The 25,105-nt window shown below is 42.3% G+C and overlaps 1 protein-coding gene and 1 long non-coding RNA gene across 2 annotated transcripts; one reads left to right on the top strand and one right to left on the bottom strand.

The window, feature by feature from the left end:
* Positions 1 to 4,686: 4,686 nt before the first annotated feature.
* On the bottom strand, positions 4,687 to 24,521 carry rbl1 (retinoblastoma-like 1 (p107)). Its single transcript, XM_024293347.2, has 23 exons — positions 24,230 to 24,521; positions 21,855 to 21,988; positions 21,547 to 21,750; positions 21,206 to 21,270; positions 19,671 to 19,799; positions 18,452 to 18,615; positions 18,267 to 18,331; positions 18,034 to 18,190; positions 16,210 to 16,376; positions 15,979 to 16,091; positions 15,790 to 15,893; positions 15,582 to 15,719; positions 15,310 to 15,474; positions 11,913 to 12,045; positions 11,608 to 11,841; positions 11,321 to 11,508; positions 11,073 to 11,249; positions 10,868 to 10,939; positions 10,709 to 10,796; positions 9,535 to 9,674; positions 8,347 to 8,511; positions 6,138 to 7,070; positions 4,687 to 5,380 (listed from the first exon to the last, which is right to left on the bottom strand). The coding sequence occupies exons 1-22, from the start codon at positions 24,389 to 24,391 to the stop codon at positions 6,876 to 6,878; spliced, it is 3,159 nt and encodes a 1,052-aa protein (XP_024149115.1). The 5' UTR covers positions 24,392 to 24,521; the 3' UTR covers positions 4,687 to 5,380; positions 6,138 to 6,875.
* On the top strand, positions 6,481 to 7,224 carry LOC118598977. Its single transcript, XR_004948231.1, has 2 exons — positions 6,481 to 6,612; positions 6,789 to 7,224. It is a non-coding gene; the product is annotated as an uncharacterized LOC118598977 (long non-coding RNA).
* Positions 24,522 to 25,105: the final 584 nt, after the last annotated feature.

Here is a 25,105-nt window from a genome sequence, read left to right as displayed (position 1 = left end):
CAGCCAAATTCAGTTTACAGCATTCACACTAGCATTATCACAGGTAATGGTATATCTAGTTCATAATTATGTTATAAAGTAATGGTTTTAAAGTTTTCAAAATGTAGTTTTATTGTGTTTAATAAATGTTTATCCTGTTCATCCCGCGACCTGAGGAGTGTTTTGGATTTTGGCCTCTTGATTGATTGAGTTTGACACCCTGGTTTATATCCATTGTTGTTGAGTACTGAGAGGAACAGCAGACAGATGGACGTGTTCACAGTCTGACATGTTTTAGTGATTTATTAACAAAAGGCTCTCAGGCGTCCACCTGCATCCCAAGTATTCTGGGTATTTGTGTCCGTTTCTATTTTTTCATGTTTCTTTCTTCAACCGTCTCTCTGCAACATCTATGGAAACACCAACATGTAAACAAGTTTAAACCATTTCCAAAGACCGTCTCAGTGTTTTCCTCCACGCTCATCCATCCACCACCTTCAGACGCTTCCAGACTCAGATCTGAACTGGACTCTTGTGGTCACTCAGACAAAGAAACGATGACTCATCTGTGTTTGCTCTCGTCTCTCACCAGCCTCCCGCCTCTGGCATCCCAAATATCTGTGTCACTGAGCAGAACGTACGGAAACATGTGTGGGTAGAGATCATCCTGATGCATGTGCCAACTTAAGGGGCGGAGTTTGTGAAGCATGCTTCCATTTTTAATGTTTATTTGAGCTTTTAAATCAATTCAGAAATCCTTTATTGTATTCATAGAGATTTTCAACCATTGTGAGACATGAGCCAAAGGGTCACATGACCACGTACTTGGTCAGCTTTGTGCACTTTCCAACTGCACTGGAAAAAGCACAGTGACGTGCACATACAGCTCTTTAGAGGAAGCCGTCAGGCGACACTCCGGATGAGAAGAAGCTCAAATGTTTTCTGACAGAAAAACCTACAAAAACTGCATCAAATTATTTGAAAAAAGCAACTATGAGAATTATGAAACACTTAAACCTTGCAGGAACAGAATGAAACTAAAATGATGACAGAGGAAACTGAACAATCATCAGGAGTGGTGCTGGGAAATAAAACTATGTTTTGGTGAAGACAGGACTGGGTCAAACTTTTTACTGGCTTCCAGAGAAGCAGCAAATCCAGGTAAAAAAATCCCCAAAATTGACTGCATTTAAAATAAATCTGTGATTTAGAGACTCAGATTGAAATACACTTTCATAACAGAAAAGCAGGAGGCTGAAACTGCAGGAAAACCTCTTGACCTCTAGACTTATGGTCATGGTCTCTGCTGCTCCCTGAGGGGTCACCATAGTGACCTCTGTATCCTCAGTACTCACACCAGCCACCCTCAGGTTCTCCTTCGCTGCACCCATAAGCCTCCTCAGCTTCCTTCTGCTCTGTCACAGCAGAGACTGAAGGCAAATGTCTGCTGGAAATGTAACATGAGAACAACCTGTGAAAACAGATGACATCTATTTCTATTGATTCTTCTTTTTAGAATTTGTAATGTTTTGAAGATAAAAGCTGTCAGTTCAGAAATACAGTTTACATTGGTGTTTTTAAACCTTTCATAAGGGTAATGAATGCAGGTTAGACCAGGAGTGGGTAAACTTTTAGACTTGTACGTCAAAAAGGGCTCTAAAATTTGACAAAAGGGCCAAACCAGAAGTAGATGCATTATTTAAAAAACATTCCCACTAGTGTTCATTTATGATTATGAAGTTTTTAACCAAATCCCACAACCTAAATGTCTTAAAAATACATTTTTCATGTTGATCTGAAGTTTCCAAAATCTCCTCTGAGGGGGCGTGGCTTTTGGAGCTCCACCCTTGATTATGATAGCTCTGTGTCTCACTAGCGTAAATCTTCCCCGCTGCTACATAAAAACATCCATCAATCTGGGTAATGTCCAGCCGTATGGTTCTGATCCGGATGTCAGCTGGACGAGGAAGTGAAGATCTTCATGGACAGAACTTCCTCCAAAATCCTGATTCTTTCTCCTTCCAGTTCACCAAAGACTCTTTTAGCTAATTCTCCAATGTTTATTGACTGTGATCAATACATTCAATCATTGGTTTCTCAGAGTTCTTGATAAAATAATCAAAGCTAACATCAAAATGCTCTTTCATTGATTTACAATCCTTTCCAACTGCGGTCAAATGAGCCGCCGTTCACATTTCCGTGGTCACATCAAGAAGCTCCGTGGAGTCTGGTGGAGATTTTCCAGCGTTCTCAGTCCTGCTACCGTAAGTATTGGATGAAACTCACACCAAAAATCCAGTGATGCTGATTTGACCACAGAAATGTGAACGGCGGCTCATTTGACTGCAGTCAATGTGAAGATACCATCTTCTCTTCTCCAGAACCTGAACTAGACACTAGGAACAGATGAGGGTTTAGTGCATGTGCAGCAGAGCTGTTGATGGAAAGAAGATCATTCATTCAAACAGAGTCTGTCCAAGACAGTTTGATTGATTTAAAAGGAGAAATACTCAGAAATGTAAAAACAAAATGATTTCTTATTACATTTGTTCTCTTTCAGAAGAAAAATGACACAGATACATGTTAAAAACTCTAAAAACAGGATTTTCATCAGTGGGAGACTGTAATTATTTTTGTAATCCACCTCATTATAGAAAGAAACTGGATAAAAATCCATGTTTAATTTGATTGAAAATGACTTTAAAACAGAACATTTTTGAGTTTGTATTTCATAATTTGTGGCTTCTGCTTTCAGTTTCACTTCTGCTTTCAGTTTAGAGCCAGGTGCACAAATGGGTTGATGTCCCTCGGGGGAAAACACAAACACATAGAATTGTCGTGTTCATACAGTGCTTGAATGATCAGAAAAATGCCTGTCCACCTCAAAAACACACGTGTACGTCAGAAAAACAACAAATCTTCCAACACAGAATAACTTTCTGCACCTACAGACAAATGTCAATGTTTTTGTTATGTACCACCTGGACACGCCAGAACTACAAGGAAAATAAAACATTAAGGATTATGTCAATATAATATATCAATATAATTTATTCCAGATTGGGGGGGGCAGCCTAAATGGTTGGCACAATTAAGAGAGCTCAGAGCTAAGGTATAGAGGAGCTTGGAGGAAACAGAACAAACGTTACCAATCATTGCAGAGGAAACTCTTGCATAAGGATGTCACCAGAGAGTCGAATCCATCGTGTTTGTAACAGACAGGATCAGAAGTCACAGAGGTTCTGTGGTTTAGTCCATCTTGACCCTCAGTGTTCGGTTATGTATAGTGCAGCCACAAACGATTATTTTAGTAGTCGACTAATCACTGATCATTTTTCTGATTAGTCGACTATTCGGGTCATGCACAAAGTGGATGTAAAGCACACATCTTATCCATCAATACCTTTAAAGTAACTAAAAGTTAGATATATAGCATTACCTGTGATAATACTAGTGTGAATGATGTAAGCTGGGTTTGTTTGCATGAAGATGGTAGTGCTGATAGCTGAAGATGCTGAAGAAATAGCTGAAAAACCTGAAGCTGATAGCCAGCTAAAATATTAGTTAAATGCAAAATTATCCTAAAGACTGAAATAAGCCTTAAGTTAGCCAAAAGACCTAGCATGTAACTGAAATATTACTTTAAAATTGCCTAAAAAACTGAGAAAAATCCTAAATTAGCCAAAACAGCTAGCATGTAGCTGAAATATTAGCTAAACTCTAAAACAGCCAAAGAAACCTTAATAAATGCCAAAACAGTCCAAAAAACTAGTAGAATGTCATTATAACTTTAAATTTTATTACACCCTGACTCCTTATAATATAAAGTATCAACTAATTGACAAGTAAATTAGTCGTCGACTATTTTAATAGTCGATTAGGCGTCAAATAGTTGTCTAATTGTGGCATCCTTAGTTATGTAAGGTGGGTCACTTAAATCTGCCTGAGGAAAAAAAAAACCTCAAAAATATATAAATAAATAAATACAAAGGGGGAAAAAGCCAGGACATGCAAAAGGTGAAATTCAAAAAGCTTCAACATGACCATTAAAAAGGTTGAGCACAGAATAGAATAGAAGCATTGTCACTTACCACATGTATGACATTAACCTGTTAACACTGGAGGTCCGGTGCTTATGTTCTTTGATTTACTATAATTTTTTATTTGTGAAACACAATCAACATCATTCCAGTAGATTGTGAAGGAGAAAAGTGAGCCGCTTTTCTCCTTCACAATCTACTGGAATGATGTTGATTGTGTAGGTTGTGTGAACACATGTTACATACAGTACTTGTGTAATAAATGTATATTGCAGATAAATAATCAAACAAACATTTGAATTTGAGGACTGAAGTGAACAGGAATCTGAACGAATCCATCTGAGGCTCCAGACGGTCTTACAGCACCCCCTGCAGACACTAACCAGTATTACAGTTCTGCATGTGGTGCATAAACAGAACTACGGATCCCCAAAGTGGTCATTTTAAATAAACATGACCTTGTACAATAAGACCAATAAAATCTAATATACAAAAAAAATCACAAAATTATGATCAATCTGTACAAAAATGTTTTATATATGACATATATATTATTTGGATTTTAAAAACTTGCTTATTTTAAAGACGCATTTCCTTTTATTTGTCGATTATTATAACATTGAGGCTTTTTACAGAAACGCATTTCAAACAAACAATTTTTTAAATATTTTTTTTATTTTTATGAAGAATGACTTAATATTTCACAGTGAGCTTTTCCAGCAGAATGAGTCTGTCAATCACACCAGACGAGGCGGAGACTCTTGTGATTGGCTGCTCCATTACTCAGACATAAGCAGCAGGATGCAACAGTTGAGACTACATCGATAGAAGTCGCTCCAGCAAATGTGACAACACTTTACGTCCTCCTCAACATTAGGTGTGAGTGTGCATCTTTTACACGTCAAAACCAGATCATTCTCTGATGCGTCACTGTAGGCGCGTCGTGTAAGAACGGCTGCTGGACTAAAGTCTGCTCAGAGTTGCTAAAAGTAGCTAATCGTTTAGAGCAGCGTTTTCAAATTCAGTTGACCTCGGGGTCACTGAAGGCAGAGTCTGGCTGAGGTGGGCCGATGGGGTTCCATTTGTGCCAAAAATTTGGCCGGTTTTCCTTGTGCAATATTGTCCTGAAAGCACTTCTGGAGTTGATGCCAAAATGTGCTTAAAGAAGCTCTTAGACCTGCAGTTTGGGAATTAAGTTTTCTAGATATACTGGAAATGTTTTTGTACTCACAGGGGTTCACTTCCCAATGAGCTACAAAAATCCAGTGAGGGTCCTCAGACAAATCACGCTGCCGGGTCTCCCTTTGTCCTAAACATACAGGGTTGTGTCAGGACAGACATCTGGCGTAAAGACCAAACCCCTGTGGGAATGAGTGGAAGCTGATTGGCTGAGGCGATCCGGTTAGAGGTGAACAACAAGAGTTTAAAGTTGGTGGTTAAGGAGAGAGTTTAGAGCTGGCTCTTCATGGCATAAACGATGCTGACCGTTGATCCAGACCAAAGCTACGGCTGTTGTTTTAAGTCCCGCCCACAAACTTTGATTCGCAAGTTTGAAAATTATTTCACAATAAAAGTAACCAAAAAAAAAAAACAGATGTTCAAATGTGATGAAATAATTTACTTTTCCTATTTTTATTTCTACTTTGACATCAACTATATAAATATTAAACTCTTTCAGTGTAAAACTCTCTGCTTATGTTTGAACAAAAGCTTCATTTGAAGAAAATAACACCAATTATCTACTAATAAATAATGAAAACAAAAGAATATATCATACATTTTATTTTTTCAAAACTGAGCAGTTACAAAAAAAATAAAACTTGATCGTAGTTTGTTGAAAAACAAATGTTTTTCTTCCATAATTAAAACACATTTTCTGTATTTCTGTTTTCTACGGAGGCAAAAAGAGAAACACTTCAACATGTTCAGACAGAAATGCAGTAACAAGAAAGAAAAACAGGTATTATCAAATTTTAAAATTAATAAAACCACTTGTGTAGATGCTACACACACACACACACACACACACACACTCCCTCTGCTGTGTTTTAGTTCTCACTCTTCACTACATTAACATAAAAAAGATTAAAGTCACAAAAAAAGTTCAAATAAACTTACTTTTAAACAAAGATTTTTACAAAACCAGCGAAGACCGTCAGAGGAAATATTAACAGGTTCTGATCCTTTTCCATTTTTTTTTAAATGATTTAAACTTTAGTATTTTTTGTGAATGAAAACAATTCTCAAATGTTCAGCAAAACTCTGTGAGGAAACATGGTCTGCTGTTGTCATGGAAACCTGTGCTTTCCTCTAGTCAATGGGAAAGGGGAAAATAAATTACTGCTAAAAGAAAATAAAACACAGATAAAATGACCAGGAGGAGAATATTTTTCTTAAGTTGACGGGTTTTTTTTTTATCTAGAAGAAAATATCTGTGAAGCCGAGGGAGCAGAGCTCTGATGGGCTGGGGGGGTCACGGTTGGTTTTGTTGTAGGAAATGAGGGATGCTTCACCTCAACAATGACCTAAAAACATCTAAAACCAAAAATGAGGAGTGATGTGCTGAGCTTCAGTCAGACCTGATCTAAACCAGGTGAGGCTGTCCGTCTGTAACGCCGTCTGACCTTATCAGATCATCTTTGATGACGTGAAGCGGCGTCGCTCCACCTGAGAGCTCCCCCTAGTGGCGTTAGCTGCACCTCAAACAGAAAAATCCTCTGCAGACCAACCAGGTGAAGTCAAAATGCTGCTGTTTTCTTTTTACTGCAGGATGCAGGTGGAACTATAGAAGTTCTTCTGTACAGCAGAACCCCCGCAGAGGTCTCCTGTGTGACCCTCCGTCTGTCCTGCAGGACGTCAGTGGCTCTGCCGCTCTGACACCACGTCCTGCAGACGCTTCAGCAGCACGTCCGGGCTACCGCCGTTCTCTGGACACGCCCTCTTACTTGGCGAGTCACATGCGGACGCCATGGTCACGTCCCCCTCCATGGTGAAGGCCCTCTTCCTGCTGGCAGAGCCCTGTCGGATCATCCGGTTGATGTCGGACAGATCCTGCAGAAGAAAAGACTGTCTTAATTCATCCTCAGGTGTTTGGAGTTCTGTGTTTCTGTCGCTGATTGAGCCCGGACTTCCTGACTGATCCATGAACCCGGAGGAGGAGGAGCTTCTCAGTGTGCAAATATAAAACTCTGTTAATCATCTGAAAGTTTGGAGTTCCTCAGGGTCCATGGGCTACAGCAGGGGTGTCAAAGCACAAGGGGCCAAAATCCAAAACGCACCTTAGGGTCATGGGCCGAACAGGATAAACATTTATTTAGCACACTGAAATTGAAATTTTTTAAACTTTAAAAACATAGCTTTTTAACATAAATATGAAATAGAAATATAGCATTACCTGTGATAACACTAGTGTAAAGCTGAATTTGGCTGCTGAAGATGCTGAAATTGATAGCTAAAAACAATGAAGCTAATAGCTGTAAACACTGACACCAACAGCCAGCTAAAATATTAGCTTAATCCCAAATTACCTAAAAAACTAATAATTAGGTAAGTCAAAAACAGCTAGTATGTAGCTAAAAAATACATTTAACTTCAAAATAGCCTAAAAACATGAAAAAAAGCCTAAATTAGCCAAAAAAGCTAGCATGTAAATATTAGCCTAACTCCAAAACAGTCTAAAAAAACTTTTTAAAAAAGCCTAAATTATCGAAAACAGCTAGCATGTAGCAGAAATATTAGCTAAACTCCAAAATAGCCTAAAGAATCTTTGTAAATGTCAAAATAGTCCAAAAAGCTAACAGAATGACAATTTTAAAACTAACTTTTTAACATAATTATGAATAATAAAAAGTCAGGAATATTATTCCAGAATAAATCAACTTAAACCTTAAAAAACTTTCAATATTTTACTCTCCATAAAAATATATTTTGTCAAAATTATACAAGTTAGAAATAAACACAAGATAACATCGGGCCGTTAATAACAATAAAATAAAATGATCTGAATGGCTGGATAGAATTATCCAGAGGGCCGGATCCGGCCCCCGGGCCTTGACTTTGACACGTGGGCTACAGCAAGACTAGATAGAAAGTGAAACGTCCCCGACAGTCTATAGTCATTAAAAAGCTCAGGAAGTTGGACTGTGATTCACACAAAGATCCACATGAACATTTAAAACTAAATGAAATGTTAGAAATGACCCAGAATGAGACAGAATCTCAATTCTGATACCCTGGCTCCTGATTGAACCACCAAGAAATGAAAGAGAAAATCCAGCTTTAGGACAGTAGAGTGTGTTTCTGTGTCTGTGTCTGTGTGCGGTCCTGCCTTGGACGGGCTGCTGTTGATCCTGTAGGTGTAGGAGTTGGGGGAGAAGCAGCCGGGGGAGTTCTTGTGGGGGGAGACGTACAGCGAGTGGCTCTGAGAGACCCGGCGGGGCGACAGAGGCTGAGCCCGCACCGACGGGAACGGCGAGAGCGGCGGCGCGTCAGCCTGAAGGACGAGGTCACACAGAGTTAACGTCACAGAGCAGAGGTCGGCCCCGTGTTCCTACAAGTGTCTTCAAGTTCAATTGAAAACTTTGAAGACCTTTTTTAAGCCATGCATGTCAAAAATTAAGATCAATTTCACCCTTTTTTTTGCCATTTTAGGACTAAAACAGTAGTTTCATATCTTGTGCTTTGTGCCGTAATGCTTTAGCGTGAACATTCAGCGTGTTGCTGCAACAACTGCTTCTCCTGATGTTTAGTTACATCATTTGATCAAAATAATCCAGTTCAAAAATTGATTTTATTGACGTGAAATGTGTGAAAGAGAAATTTCAAGCAGCACATTTTCTAAAGCTAAGATCATTGATGGGATATTCACTGGACATATCAACCCCTCCCCCTTGTGTTCCAAACAGGAAGTACCCAGAGACTTCCATAGAGAAATAGACAGTTATTTCTGTCATTTTATTTGTCAAAATAACCATTCTTGTTCTGATGCTTTCTTCTTAACATCATCTTTATAATCTTCTTTTTCAAGAGATATTGTGTCTTTATCACTAGTAATTCAAGTTAGAAGCTGACCAATCAGATGCCTGAGTAGAAGCATGTGGTGCCCGCTGGCCCCGCCTTCAATGTTTGATTGACAGATTCTCCAGAGCCTCTTTCAGTGGGAGGGGTGTGGACTTTGAACAAGCTCACTCATGATTGGTGACAGTGGTTCCTGTAAACACATGACTCAGACCGACTCGGACTCATCGCTGTGGAGGGGTTTCCAAATGGCGGCAGGCGAACAGGAAGTGACGGTGACGGCTTTGGCCTGATTTGACGATAGCCAAAGGCATTGTTAATGAGTGACGTCGACACCTTGATATGTCCAGTGATTAATATGTTTATGCCTCAGATATCAAAAGACTGTTTGGAGTTTTTTAAGGTATTATTTTCAACTTCATAAATTCAAAGCTTTTAAGACTCTTCAAGACCCCAGGAGAATCCTGTCAGACAGGCCACAGGTCCGACAGCGCCCCACCTGGTTCTCGCTGGTGGCGTATCGCAGAGCGAAGCTCTTCATCTTCACCACGTAAACGGCGTTGTAGAACTGGATGAGGTCGCCGCGCTCCTCCTCCATGGGATTGGGGTTTCCTGGAAGCTGGTTGGTTTTCTTTGCGGCTGAATGAGAAATGTGAGCGAGTCATTGATAGAAACAGGAAGCAGAAGCTGGAAGGTGGAGTCTGTCAAAGTAAAGGTGATTCTACTCAAACAATCACAGGTTAAAGTCCCTCTGATCATCTACTGATCTGTTTTAAAGTGTTCCCAGTCGTCTTTTTATTATGATAATGATGCCTTTTGTACCAAAAGTTCAAAAATGGCTGTGAACGTTAATGCGTTTATGCACGGTTAATAAAAAGAATAAACGCGTTTATTCACGGAAATGAATTACAGTCTTCCCGCTGTGACTCGGCGGTTCAGGTTTGACTTAAAACACTTTGTCAGGTGTTATCCTTCTTATACCATGGTCACTTACAAGAGAAAGAAAGATTCAGTTTTTTTATACTTTAATCTGATTAAATACTATAACTTAATAATAATAATAATCACGATTATTTTTTTCCAGGTTTGCGATTGATCAGTTTAAAGTTTTTGGTTGATTCTTGCCCCTACCAAAAACCTGCCGTTTTCTTGGACACATTTTCTGCAGAGCGGAGTTCATAGAAATTCACCTCAGAGTTGTGGGCAGAACTGTTGGTACAGAGCAACCCCACCCCCTCTTCCCTTCCCCACTACTGAGAGCTCTCTGTTTACAGTCACTCCTGCTAGCTTACAGCCCCTCACAACCCCAACTTAACGTTAGCGGTACAACAAAAATGGTGAGAAAAATCGTTTCTTTCCAGTTGTACAGTTCTGATCCAGATTTCAGATCAGACGAGGAAAACAAAGACGTTCATGGATCCATTTGTCTGCATTAGAACGGGGCGGAGCAGGGAACTTGAGGCCCCGCCCACAGTATTTTCTACATCACAAATACAATATTTCTTAAACTGCATTTTTTTTTTAAATGTTTGAATAAACTGAGTTTTAGTCCTAATTTTCTTTATCAACGTCCTTCACGAACATGGAGAACATGTTAAAAACATCGTTTTCCTCTGATGCGAGCTGCAGCTGCTAACATGTAAAGTAACTGACTTGAGTGAGAGAGATCTTACAGTCTTCCTCAGAGGCAGAGCCTTCCTCCATGTTCTCATCAGCTGACAGGTCTTTGGGCGTCCGGCGAATCAGCACGCTGCGATACACCTGCACAAACACCAAGCAGGTGAGGCTCTGCAGCAGCAGGTGAAGCCTTCGTGTGTTTGTGTGCTCCTCACATAGCTGCTGGCCTGTGGTTGGCTGCGGTAACACTTCATGATGTCCTGGAAGGTGTGGGTCTCTTTGGTGATCTGTGAGCAGAAGGTTCATGGACTAGCTCATTCCATCCTTTTTAAGGAGTTCATCAGGAGGAGAAGTCTGCTCTCTTTAGAGATGATGCATCATCTCTAAAGAGAGCAGACTCCTCCGTCTGTCTGTGCTCACCTTAGAGATGATGTAGATGCTGCAGAGCAGCAGCTGGTCCAGGTGGCGGTCCTTCATCAAGTCGGTGCAGTGGACCAGCGAGTGCTCGAAACACGTCCAGATCTTCCCGCGCAGCTCGGAGGAGATGTCCAGCTTCATGCACAGGTCCCTCAGACGGACGCTGGCCAGGTGGTACACCTGCAGACAGGTGAACGTTCTTCAGGACGCCTCTTCTTCTGGGTTAAATGTGAACAACATTTCCTCCTCACCTTCCTGAAGAACAGGGCGAGCGATCCTGTGCGCCGCGGCCGGCCGCTTCCCGCCTGGGGTTCGGTTGTCATGGCGACGGCGGCGGGTCGGCTCGGGGATGACGTCAGCAGGAACTGGGCGGTCACGACTCCAGAGGAATCGCAGGACGAGACGGGGATGAGGGTGAAGGTGCGGTCGCTGCTCACGCCTGCAGGTTGAACATCACACCGTCAGCTCGGGGCGCCGCCGCCGCTCAAACGCCACATTCACGTGGGACACAGGAAGTGCTCAGGCGAGGAGTGACCACCTTGAAGCGGGAGACTCACGACCGTCGTCTGAGCGCCCTGGCCGCCGATCTTCAGCGTTGTGCTGCCGCTCGAGCTGAAGGTCAGTTTCTTGGCTGGGGAGGGCAGAGGCCCCGCGGGGGAGGTCAGGCCCACGGACGGAGCTGGAGGGTCATCGCCGAAGAGACGCCGCTTGGCGCTTCCGGCCGCCGGAGAGCTGTACCTGTCGTGCACAGACAGCGGGGAGGGGGGCACCTCTGCAGGACAGAAGAAGCAGAGTCAGTACTCTGATGACAGCATCCCGCAGACACGCAGAACAGACCCCCACCTTTCCGGGCACTCCCCAAACCCGCCCTGAACTCCCGGATGCGGGGGTGGATGATGGGGGAGTGGGCCGCCAGCGGCAGGTGAGGCTGAACGCCGTTAGAGGAACCCGAGTCCAGACAGGAGGAGAAGTTCACCTGCAGGAGGAGACGAGGAGACTTAAGGAGCTCTAGGGGGTGCAGAGTCTTATGGGGGGGTCGTTATGTCTCAGTGATTTGCATGCACTCTGTAACCCAAGGAAGGATTTCCCAGAATCCTCTGGGGTTATCTGCTCTGGCCTTCAGCAGTTTGCGTGAAGCAGATCTGAAGTACTACAGAGAGCCACCAAAACAAACAAAAAAAATTCCAAGATTTCTCGTAAATTTACAACATTTCATGACCTAATCTCATAAATTAACGATTTTAATCTTTTAAATTTACAACATTTCATGACCTAATCTCATAAATTAACGATTTGAATCTTTTAAATTTACAACATTTCATGACCTAATCTCATAAATTTACGACTTTTAATCTTTAAATTTACAGCATTTAATGACTTTTACCGTATTATCACGACCTAAATCATCACGATATAAACGTCTTAGATTTTTTTCAAAATGTGCGGTGCGCCCTCTGTGTATGTTGTAAGGCGACCGTTCTCCACCACGTCCTCCTCAACGAGGACGTGATGGAGAACATGAGAACGTTAAAGGGGAATGTGTGGGCGTGGATTGTGTATCAAACAACAGGTATGTGCTTTATGCAGAACATTGCTGTTTTTACAACCCTGAAAATGGCAAAGAGACAGGCTTATGAAGCTCAGTTTAAACTGAAGGCTATCAGCTACACCAAGGAACATCGAGCCGCCGCGAGAGAATATAAAATTAACGAGTCGATGGTTCGCAAGTGGAGAAAGCTGGAGAACAAGCTCCGACAGGCGAAGAAGACTCAGCTGAGTTTCCGCAGAGATAAGGCGAAGTGGCCGGAGTTGGAGGAAAGACTCGAGCAATGGATCATCGAGCAAAGAGCGAGAGGGAGGAGCGTTTCGACTGTCACCATCCGACTCAGAGCAGTAACGCTAGCGGAGGAAATGAAAATTGAACATTTCAAAGGAGGTCCGTCTTGGTGCTGGCGTTTTATGAAACGGTGCAATTTTTTCCATCCGGACCAGGACTACGGTAGCCCAGCGACGTCCGGCGGATTATTCTAAAAAACAGGCGAACTTTCGATCCTTCTGCGAGAAGCACATCGCCGACAAGCGCATCCAGCCGAGCCACATCACCAACATGGACGAGGTACCGCTGACTTTCACCATCCCGGTGAGTCACATGGTGTAGAAGAAAGGAACCAGCACGGTAGCGATACGCACAACGGGGTACAAAAAGGCTTTGTTTACTGTTGTGCTTGGCTGCCACGCTAACGGACAGAAACTGCCGCCGATGGTGATTTTTAAGAGAAAGACTTTGCCTAAAGAGACATTTCCAGCAGGCGTCATTATTAAGGCTAACGAAAAGGGCTGGATGGACGAGGACATGATGAAGGAGTGGCTGAAGCTGGTGTATGTAAGGAGACCGGGAGGTTTTTTCCACACATCGCCGTCGCTTCTGATTTGTGACTCTATGCGAGCGCATCTCACAGCCGACGTGAAACAGACAGTGAAGCAGATGAACGCTACGCTTGCTGTTATTCCGGGAGGTTTGACCAAGGAACTCCAACCGCTGGACGTCGGTGTGAACCGTCCGTTCAAAGTGAGGTTGCGTGCGGCGTGGGAGCGATGGATGACGGAAGGAGACCACAGCTTCACGAAGAGTGGTCGGCAGCGCCGGGCGAGTTACGCCACAGTTTGTGGATGCTTGGGCTAACGTGTCTGCTGGCACAGTGGTTCGAGCTTTTGGAAAAGCCGGCATCATTTCCGAGGAGCCGCACGGCACAGAAAGTGACTCTGACATTGACGAAAGCGAACCTGCCATGTTGGATTTAGCGCAGCTGTTCGATTCTGAGACGGAGGATGAGGACTTCGATGGATTTGATTAATGACTGTTACAGGTAATGTGCTTATTACTTTGTAATTAATACTTAAATAAAGAACAACCAAACTCAGTTTTGCTCCCAATCTATTTTTTAAATACGCACACTTGTATGCGTGTGTGTTGTTGTAAGGCGGACGTACCGGTACGTATGGTAGTAGAGGATATGTATATAAAACTTGCGCCCTATCACCAGGTGCGCCCTTTGTGTGTGTTAAATACAAAAATGGCACACATAAATGAGACTGCGCCTTTTCATACGGTGCGCCCTTTGGTCGTGAAAATACGGTAATCTTGTAAATCATGTAATTTGATCCCTTTTAATCTTCGATATTTACCCATTTTAATCTTGTAAATTTATTAAAGTTAATGACTTTTATTTAATACATTTACGACATTTAATTAATTTTGATCTTGCAAATTTAAGACATTGAATCTCATAAAATGTATTTAAATAACTTTTAATCTCATAAATATACAACATTTAATGAGCCAATTTCGTGAAATTATTATTATTTTATTATTAAACTTTTATTTAACCAGGTAAGCTATTAAAAACAAGATCGACCAGGACAGAGAAAAAACACAAAGGTAAATTAAGATTTTCATTCATTCATTCATTCATCTCGTAAATTTACGACATTTAATGACTTTTGATCTCGCAAATGTACAAAATTAAATCGTGTAAATTTAATAAATTTAATGACTTTTGATCTCATAAATTTACCACATTTATTAACCCAATCTCTTAAAAATTTACAACCTTTCATGTCATAGATTTACGACATTTAATGATTTTTAATCTTGTAAATGTATTAATTTTAAGGACTTTAATGTTGTAAATGTATAAATGTATTAAATTTAATGACTTTTAATCTTGTATATTTACAACTTTTAATCTCATAAATTTACAACATTTAATTACTTTTAATCTTGTAAATTTATGAATTTTAATGACTTTAATCTAATAAATGTACGACTTTTAATGACTTTTACTCATATAGAATTTTTTTTTTACTTTTAATCTTGTACAATTATGAGAAAAATGTCATAAATTAAGCTCATGACTTTTAAAGTCATTAATATATGATTATTCTTACAAGATTTTAAGTATTAATTTAAAAGTCTTTGCAAACTGGTCCTAATTTTCCATCGTACTGAAGAACTTTGTAAAGACTCAGTAGAAATCCTGAGACAAACTTTGGGCCCCAGGAAGACGAGGAGATAACATCAGATTTCACATCTCTCGACTTGGTTTGATCTGCAAACGGAAGACCTGCTGACGGACTCCAACAACCTGAATGACCTTCATAGATGTTCATGTGTGGGTCTGCAGAGGACCTTGAGACTGACCGGGACCTTCACGGCCGTCGGTTCAGCTCCCACACTGACCTCCTCCACAGAGGGAACTTTGTTCCCCGCAGCCTCCAGGGCGCTCCACAGCGCCGAGTCTGCGGTCCACGCTCTGCTCTCCAGAACCTGCTCCTCGATGGAGTTCAGGTGCTTCACCATGTCTCTGGACAGGCCCTCCTCAGAGCGGATGAACACCTCGATCACCTGCACACGAGCACAAACACTGAGCCCACGTTTCTGCACGGATCACCTCAGAGTTCAGAAGAACCGCAGCCCAAAGGAGAAGAACTGGATTAGAGCAGCGCCTTCACCTTAAAGAAGTAGAACGGGGCCAGTTTGAAGACCTGGATGATCCAGGGGAAGGTCCTCTGCGAGCTGTAGGAGAAGAGCACCACCTCCAGGCAGCAGGCCATCAGCGAGCAGTGGAAGATGTCCTGTTCCAGCAGAGCCTGCAGAGTGACCGCAGCACCGTCAGAACCCGCAGTGATCCGCTACAGAGTTTACCACTGCGCCGCTTACACTCATGTCTCTGCCCTGCAAACGCTTGGTCTCCTGCACCAGAACGTTCTCCAGAACCTTGTAGTAAAGGATCTCTGCCAGTTTCAGCCGGTTCTCTGCAAAGTCTGAAGCAGAGATGACCAACAGTTTCACTTTCTGGACTGAAGCTGATCTGGTGAAGATGAAGAAGGTTCTGAGCAGAACTGGTACCTATGTGAGAACCGGGAGAGTCCTCCGAGTCGTTGGTGTAATGTTCTTTGAAGGTCTGACCCAGACTCTTCACGCGGGCCAGGACGGACCCGCTGGGATCCCTGGAGCAGGTTCTGCAGCACAAACGGAGGAACCCGGACACAAACATTCATGACGGCTTCCCTGAAGAAGTTCAAGTTTTTACAGTTCACGAGCTTCCTCTCAGCGGCGAGTGTGAGGATGAACACTGACTTGAAGATCTGCATCAGGTTCTCGCTGGGGGCCGTCCTCAGACCCGCCACCATGCTCTGCAGGCGGCTGACGCTCTGCGTCGCCGAGGAGACAGGAGTGACGAGCAGGTCCTTCTCCTTCAGGTAGACCCGCCCCGTCAGCGGCGTGGATGGAGCCAGGGAGGCGGGCTGCAGAAAAGAGAGAAGCTCCATGAACTCCATGACCACATCCTAAAAACCTCTGCGCCACTCCCAGAGTCCGACTCAGACTCTGTCATGAGGTTTCCATGAACGCTGCTGTCACGACAGTTCTGACTGAAACAAACATCCATCCTGTTGAGATGTTTGAGCAGATCAATAACTGACGAGCTGCTTCGGCTGCTTCATGGAAACCTCATCAGTGGACGGAACTGAAGCTGCTTTTACGTCTGAGGAGTCCTGCAGACCGTCCAACAGGAAGCGGTGGATCATCTCAGCTTCATGATCTGCTGGTGGTTAGGAAAGTCAAAGCACACAAAGGATGAGCAGCAGCTCCAGAGAGGAACGGCCCGTTCTCCGGGCTCTGCTGTTCTGATCCCGTCAGCCGTTTGACTTCCTCTGCTCCAGCATGAAACCGTCAGGAAGTTCTGACCCCCACCGGAAAGCAGCAAAAATAACTAGAAAAGTTGCATGAACTGTGATAATAGTGATAGATAGTGTGAATGATTTTTGCTGAAAGTAGTCGCTGAAGATGCTGAAGCTTTTTGCTGAAAATGATGAAACAGTTTACTTTAATTGCTGCAGGGATTTACTGAAAATGCTAAATCTTTTTACAAAATGTAAAGACTGGAAATGTCCTTAAACAACTATGAAAAAGTGCGGAAGTTTACCTAAATTTCAGAAAATTTTGTAGTAAAATTGCTAAAAAAAATCCCTTATACATGCCAATATTTTGTGTGTTGCCTAAATATGAGCTAAACTCCAAATTAGCCAAAAAAAAAACGTGTTGCTTAAATGTTAGCTGAACTCAAAATTGCCTGAAATTCCTTAGTAAACTAAATTAGCCAAAAACGTTAGCATGTTGCTAAAATATCAGGTAAACTCCAAATCCCCCTGAGGGGGGGGTTGGGGGGTTTGCGGGTGTGGAGCGGTCCATCACATGGAGCACAACATGAACCGAGTCTGAAAGGATTTGTGATCATGTCAGTAAGGGCAAAAAGAAAACATCCTTAAAATACCTATATCTCATTGTGTTTGAAATTTTTTTTTTTTTTAAATCGAAATTGTGACTTTAAAACTGTGAAGTGAATCGTAGTTTGACTGAATTGTTACACCCTACCAAATAAAATAAATTATTCTTAAAAACCTCTAAATGATCAAACCGTTACAATAAAAGTCATCTTTGGTCAATCTGTCTGCTCTAAAGTTTTAGCCACAGATTCTCTAGTTTGCAGTACAAACGCTTTTTCTAACAAGACTTGAGTGCAACGCTACGGGGGAGTATTAGGGCCACCCCCAAAAGAAGTAAATTTATGAGTTTTTTCTCATAAATTAACGACTTTTAATCTCGTAAATTTACGACTTTAAATCTCGTAACTTTACGAGATTTAAAGTCGTAACTACGAGAAAAAAAAGTCATACATTAACCCAGTGACTTTTAGAGTAATACATATGGAACTTTTTTCTCTTAAATGTACAAGATCTAAAGCCGTAATTAAAAAAAGTTTTTGGGTTATTGAGTGGCCCTAATACTCCGTCGTACAACACCACCCTGCGACACAGCGACGGCGGCTCTATCTGTAACACCTGTTCACAGACGGAGCAGCAGGCACTTCCGTGAGAATGGCGACCGATCGTAAGGACGCACCTTCTCCACGCTGTGCTGCATCGGACCGGCAGATCGGTCTGGAGGGACCTTCCTCGGAGTTCCGATTTCCTCGTCTGCGTCGGCTCCCAGGAACACCCGCTCATCGAAGTCCCCCACCGTCAGCACGTACTCCTCATACTCCCTGTTAATGGCTTTGCTGTGGAGACAGACAGAATGCAGCTCTGAGGAGACCCCCCACAGCAGAAACTCCTCCAGACACTGGAAGTATTTACTTGTTGTCTATGAAGTTCTGAGGGTCCAGCAGCTCCGTCAGAAGATCCGGGTTTCCCTTCAGGATCTGATGGAAGACAGAAGTGTTAAAAAGCTGAACAGATGATGAACGAGTCTGCGGGGGTGTCATGGGAGGGGCTGTGGGTGAACTTGACATTCCTGAACAGGTGAGGAGACGTGAGCGCACCTGTCTCTGGAAGAGCTTCTGGATGTAGGGTTTGAAGTAGTGCTGCTTGATGCCTTTGGCTTCAACCACCAGCCCATCATGGAGCTCACACAGCCTCTCCAGCACACAGGGGGGGGGCTCATCGGGCAGAACATGGCCGTCTGTGCGGTACTGTGGGGGCAGACCTGGGCAGACAGAAACACAAAGAGTTTAGAGCTGCAGCAGAAACTCTGAAGGGGGGCTAGGACTGAACCTAGGACTCTTTTCTCAGAGAGATGTGTCTTGAAGAGGCTCCAAAGGTTCTCAATAGAGCTCCAGACCCCACCTGACTCCCCGTAGTCAATCGGCCATTTTGGCAGGAATATGAACAGTGCTGCTGTGAGCGCCACTGCTGAAACTTTCAAGTCATCGGAGTATTCACCTAACTTTAATACATGTTTATTTAAAAAAATGAAAAAGATTGAAAATTGCAGAATTACCGTGTTTATTATTTGATTTAGGAAGAAGCTCCTGATTTTAAGGCAGAGAGAGGTGCTCTTCATCTGCGTCAAAAATACAGTCGTTGAGGCTGCTGTACAATAGGGCTGCCAAGATTAGTCGACAACTAAATTAATAGTTGATTAGTCGTTACTTTATAGTAAATGGAGTCAGAGTAGGGCTGGGCGATAAATTGATATTATCGATTAATTTGAATTTTATGTTTTAGATGACTTATTTTTAAAAATCAAAATGTTATTTTCCTTGCACCCTGCCCACTTGGGCTTCCGTAGTTCGGTGTGAAGTCAGTCCGTCCGTCTCTTGCAAAGCACAGATATGAAAGCTGCAGCTAGCAGAGGACATTTAATAAAAGTGTTGATCTGAAGACATCAGTCTGTTACACACTGATGCTAGCATGCTACCATACTAGCTGCTAATGCTAACAAGCTGTTCCTGTGTCTCCTATATGCAAACATTGAGGATTGGTTCAAAGTTGGACAATGTTTTAAGACGAGGTGGATGGAGACAACATTAATTCAATCTTAAAAAACTGTATTTTATAAATATAACAACAGGTTTGAGGCCATTTTGAACTAACTTTATTGATAGTCTCCTCGTAGCATAACAGAGCCGGTATTGGGGAAAACTAAGAATTTGATCTTTTGACACTTTCATAAGGTTTGGAACAGTGTATATTGGTGTGTTTTGTGTATTTGTGTGTGAATAGAAAAGAAGTTGTGTGACAGTGATGGAGCAGACCAACCTCTGAAAGACGGGTTGATGAGGTCCTTCCTGTTTGCACACAGCAGAGCGTTGCCAAACACCAAGTCCAGACAGCAGAGCAGCAGGTGGTACGAGTTCACCAGGTCATCGCCGATCATACGGAAGTTTCCTGGGGGGAAAAAATCATCGTATTTCTGCGTTAGACGCCACAGAAATGACCTCAAACAGCTACGAGTTCCTTCCAGGGTCAGAGGACTTTTTATAACTTTCAATCCGCAAACACAGAAACATTCTTTTGTGTTTTAAATATAATAATTAGGGCTGGGAATGTTGATGCGTTAACGAGTGTGATTAATAGAACATAATTAATGCATTTATATTAGTGATGCACGATAATAATTTTTCACAACCGACACCAATATCCGATATTTTCTGGCCTCTTGCAGGCGATACCAATACTCAACCAATATTTTTTTTTAAAATAAATGGTTGTTCATAGAAATGAACTTTTCGTGAACAGGCATGTGCTTGGATTCCAACAGATTAGAATGAAGCGCTCCTGTCCGCTAGAATCTGGTGTGTTTAGTGCGGTGGCGGACCGAAACGGAGCCGTCTACTATTAGAAATCCAGAGAGGAAACAGACCATCATTTTATGTTGGGATGGGGACCGACATGAATTTTCCACAGTAACAAGCACTGGCATGGTCTAAAAATTGTGGAAACTCTGCAGTTGTCGGCGAAAGTCCCGCCCACCGACGTCGTTGAAGGTGAGCGGTTCAGAATGGACAGACACGCCCCCACCTGTGAAGAACCAGCCGAGCAGAACACCTGGGATTGAGCTGGATCAAAATTCTCCCAAAAAATGTCATTATTTTTCACAAACACAATAAAGAAAATGTATGAGAAAAAAAAGAAAAAGATGAAAAAAAATGAATTCCAGGAAAATATTGAATAGACAGCAGTGAGAAATTCTTATTTTTGTGTGACTTTACCCAGGATTTTTTTGTATTTTCATTCAAAAACATGTTCATTAGTTGTTGACAAATGTTAGTCTTGTTTTAATACAGTTACGACTAAAACCTTCATTCCATTTTGTAAAAACAGTTGGTGAAACATTTTGGGGGTTTCCACAGCAAAATGAATCCCATTTTATTTTTCTAGATGGAATTTTCTGTTTTTACATGATTTTATATCTAGTGTGTGAATATAACATGGAAAAATGACTAAATAAAGATAGTGTCACAAATTGAAAATACAGGAAATTCAAATGTAGACAAAAACTGAGTTTTAGACCCTAGGATTCAAAGGGTTAAAAATAAATGTTTTGCCTGTGATTTCATATTATAACTATTTGCAGATAAGTGGGCAGCAAATACTATAACTATAAAAATAAAAAAGGCGATTATTGGTGATAATTCTTTTCGAGATTTGCGATTAATTTGTTAATTTTTCCTAATGGATTCCCGGCCATAATAATAATCTAAGCTATACTGAGTGGCGATCTCCACAGCTTTAGCAGATCTGAGCTCAGAAGGCTCAGACGGTCGTGCAGCTGACAGTGGGTTTCTCAGTACCTTTAGTGTAGACAAAGAGAGTCCAGCAGAACTTGAAGACGTCACTGATGTGACAGGGCAGCCGTCTGCATACACAGAACATGAAGCATTACAGTCAGATCTGATCTGAGTTTCAGACGGAGGCAGAACGAGTCGCTAATCAACCAAACGTTGAAAGTTTTACAGTTAGATGTAATGAAACCTGCAGATTTATCTCGTACTTTCAGACAACATGTCGTTTCAAACGTGTATGACTTCTATGACGGGTGAGAACGGCATTATGGGACTAATGTTTAACATGATCGGCTCAAAGAAGACGTGGTGTTTTTGAGTCGTTGGGTCAGAGGTGTGCAGCGTCCCACCTGTGCTTCCTGCTGCGGGGCTGCCGGGGGGGCTCGCTGCCCTGAGGGTTCTGGAACATGTCCATGAAGATGGGCTCAAACTTTCGGAAGATCACAGTGGAAACCTCAAAGTTTCGCTCCAGCCGGTCCATCCGAAGCCGGAAGTCTTGTGACAGATTTGACATGTCGGCCCACTTCCTCATCTTAGAGAAGAACTGGATCAAGCTGGAAAGAAGACGAACAATCGTGACCGCTGGCTGGAGACCCCGCCTCCAGACACGCACAGCCGGATCTAGTCCACATTCAGGAGCTGCAGAACTGAATCTGACCTGAGTTTGGAGGAGCGCAGGATCCTGGTCAGGGACACACAGTTGCCCTCCATCAGCCCCTTCCCCACGGTGGGGGTGGACCCCTTCCTGCAGGCCGCATATAGAGAGCAGGCCAGCCAGTGGACCACCTCCCCCTGCAGGAAGACAGCAGCACATTTCTGTACGTGCCTGAGTGCTCTTGAGCCTGGTTGGCGCCGTGGACGGCAGCTCTGCCATCACCAGTGTGTGAATAGAAGCATTAGTAAAACAACTATGTTTACTGTATTTCTGAACAGAAAAACTGCATAAAACCCTGACGGAAATCACTCGGAACATTTTCAGGGTTTCAGGTTCAAAACTACAGCAAAAGCATCTTAAAGTCTGCAAAGACGCTGCAAAGTAGGGCTGGCACAACGAATTAGTCGACAACTAATTTAATAGCTGATTAGTCGTTAATTTATAATATATGGAGTCAGAGTGTAGTAAAGTGGAACAAAATTGTGAGCGTTCAGGACCAAAAAATGTACTTTAATTATATCTGAGCCAGTGAGACAAAAACTTTATCTTTAGTGAAAAATAGTTCAGATGAGAACCTCTTTGTGTGATTGCTTAGTAAGCATTCACACTCTAGTGATTCTTCTGCTTCTGTTTTTTGGTGCGTAAAAACTCAATCAATGTTTTATTTTTTTATAGTAATTTTCAGAGTTTAACAACTATCTCAATATCACACTAACATTTTTAGCTAATTTAGTTTACTGAGAAATTTAGGCTATTTTGGAGTTTAACTAATATTTAAGCAACCTGCTAGCTTTTTGGCTAATTTTGCATCTACTAAGGTTTTTTTGGCGAATGTGCAGTTTAGCTAATATTTAAGCAACAAACTAAATATTTTTGCAAAATTGGCATGGGTTTTTAAGCAAATTAACTACATTTTCAAAAATTTAGGTAAACTTCAGCCCTCTTTCATAGTTCTTTAACGGAATTTCCAGTCTTTTAGCAAATTTTACATTTTGCAAATAGCTTTAGCATTTTTACTAAATTCCTTCAGCTATTAAAGTAAATTACATCACCATTTTCAGCAAAAAACATTCACACTAGCCTTATCACAGGCAATGCCACTTTTCAAGTTTGATTTAATTTTGTTTTAATACCAGAAACTAAAGAAGGAAAGAAGCTGCACGGTTCATTCAAAGTTTAATAAAATATCATCATAATTGTCTTTATTATTAGTTAGTTTAAAGCTAATGATGGTTAAGATGTGTGTTTTACATCAAGTTTACGCGTGAACCAATTAATCAACTGAAAAATAATCAGTGATTAGTCGACTATTAAAATAATCGTTTGTGGCAGCACTACTGCAAAGACACTGAGTTGATGATTCTTTATACATTTTTATTCCATCATTATACATTTAAGTGCTTTATAAATAAAGTTTATTATTTTGATATTATTCACCAGAGTGACCTGTTTTATGAGATACATAAGCAGAGTCCCTTTAAAGCCCCTTTGACCCTCTTCAGTCACAGAATGACCATCTATCCACGTTCTCAACCCGCTGCATCTCTTTCGGGATGCTGGAGCCTGTCCCAACTATAGTTGGGCAAAGGTGGGGGACGTCCTGGACAAGTTCTGTTGCAGGACTTCACAATCACAAGTAGGGACTTTATGAAGCATGTCTTTGGACTGTGGGAGAAAATGAACACACGCACAGGAAGAACTCCAAACAGAAAGGTCCCAGCCGGGGTTTGAACCAGAGCCCTCATGCTGTGAGGGGAGAGCGCGAACCACTGCACCACTGTGCCGCCCCAGAATGACCACAAAATCAAATCCAGAACATTACTCGCCTTTCAGGACCAATGCTCCTCTATGCAGGTAAGTCATGCTGCGTTCACTGACCTGTACCTTCACTGGGAATTTATAAACTCTATTTATGTCCATCAAATGTTATGTTTTTGTGGCGAACTTTTATGTTTAGTTCGGTTTTAAAATTTTAGTTGATCCACCTCCATACTGTAGATAATAACTACATGATGTGAAAGTTTTAACAGGATCTTCTGCTTATTTACATCAGTCACATTTACAGGTAAACCTAAAGACGAGGCTCCTCCCCTTCACCATGTCGCTGTCCGAACGTAGACAACAACAAACGCAAACAACAATATCCTGACTGGACCGAAACATTTGTGTTTCAACGCGCAGGATTATAAACACTCGTCGTTTCGATCACCATATCTGCTGTTTCTGCTCCGCTAAAATCTCCGATTTTCTCCGTGAAAACATTTCAGCATCCCGGTAATAACGATCGGACACCGAACACAGACCCAACGCTTTAACCTGGCCGCCTTCAGCGCCTCCCGGGGACTCAAACAATCAGCGAACCGAGCCGAGCCGGTTACCTCCAGCGTGTATGTGTTCCATATGGAGCTGAAGTTCTCCATGGCCTCACTGGCTGTCTGTTCGTCCATATTCAGCTCCTGACACAGCACCTCCAAACTCCTCCGGACCGAACTCTCCTCCATCCTCCCCGACTCAGAATCCGAAGACTCCTCCCCTCGCATTCACGGTACCAGCGCTGCCCGTCCGTGCGCTCAAACCGGGACGTACAGAACCGAACAACGGCGGAGCTTCGCTCTCACCACAACAACACTGTCGCCGTCGCTTCCGCTAACAGCCCCCAGCATGCAGTGCGGTGGCGCGAAAACTTCACCCTTCTGGCCAATCAGTGGCGAGAAACACCTACCCCCTCCCTCTCCCGTATGTCAACTTTTTTTTCAAAAACTTTATTTAACCAAAAAAGATACAAACACATTTAACCCTTGTGCTATCAAAAAAAGCACAACTGCTTGTGTTCTCACATACCCTCCCCTGGAAGAGTCCCTGACAGCCATACACCGTGAATTCTTTGACTATCCTCGAATGTCCTTTTCCTCAAAATAATGTTTGTCCATTTCAGACATAGTCTTCTACTCCCCACCACCAGGGGTCGCCAAAGCCCCCCATCCCTCCTTTTCACCCTGTCGATATCCTCTTCCCATTCCGGGGGGGAAATCTACTCCAGGCTTTTTTTAACATAACTTTTTAACATAAATATGAATAATAAAAAGGCAGGAAAATTATTCCAGAATAAATCAACCTAAACCTTAAATAACTTTCAATATTTCACTCTCTATAAAATATATTTTGTCAAAATTATACAAGTTAGAAAAAACACAAGATAATGTAGCCATGCGGGGGCCCAAGCCAGGGTCTCATTGTGCCGGTCCCAAGCCCGG

The sequence above is a fragment of the Oryzias melastigma genome, linkage group LG7 (assembly GCF_002922805.2).
Source record: "Oryzias melastigma strain HK-1 linkage group LG7, ASM292280v2, whole genome shotgun sequence".
NCBI classification, from domain to species: Eukaryota; Metazoa; Chordata; class Actinopteri; order Beloniformes; family Adrianichthyidae; genus Oryzias; species Oryzias melastigma.
The sequence above is the reverse complement of the archived record's forward strand: the minus strand, read 5'-3'. Positions and strand labels throughout refer to the sequence as shown.

Excerpts from the sequence above, each read along its gene's own strand:
- rbl1 (XM_024293347.2), bottom strand. The coding sequence starts at position 24,391 with ATGCGAGGGGAGGAGTCTTCGGATTCTGAGTCGGGGAGGATGGAGGAG. Across the intron at positions 18,191-18,266 it reads CAGAACTTCATAGACAACAA|CAAAGCCATTAACAGGGAGT; the intron begins GTAAATACTTCC and ends CTGTCTCCACAG. Across the intron at positions 15,894-15,978 it reads CTCTCCCGGTTCTCACATAG|ACTTTGCAGAGAACCGGCTG; the intron begins GTACCAGTTCTG and ends TCTCTGCTTCAG.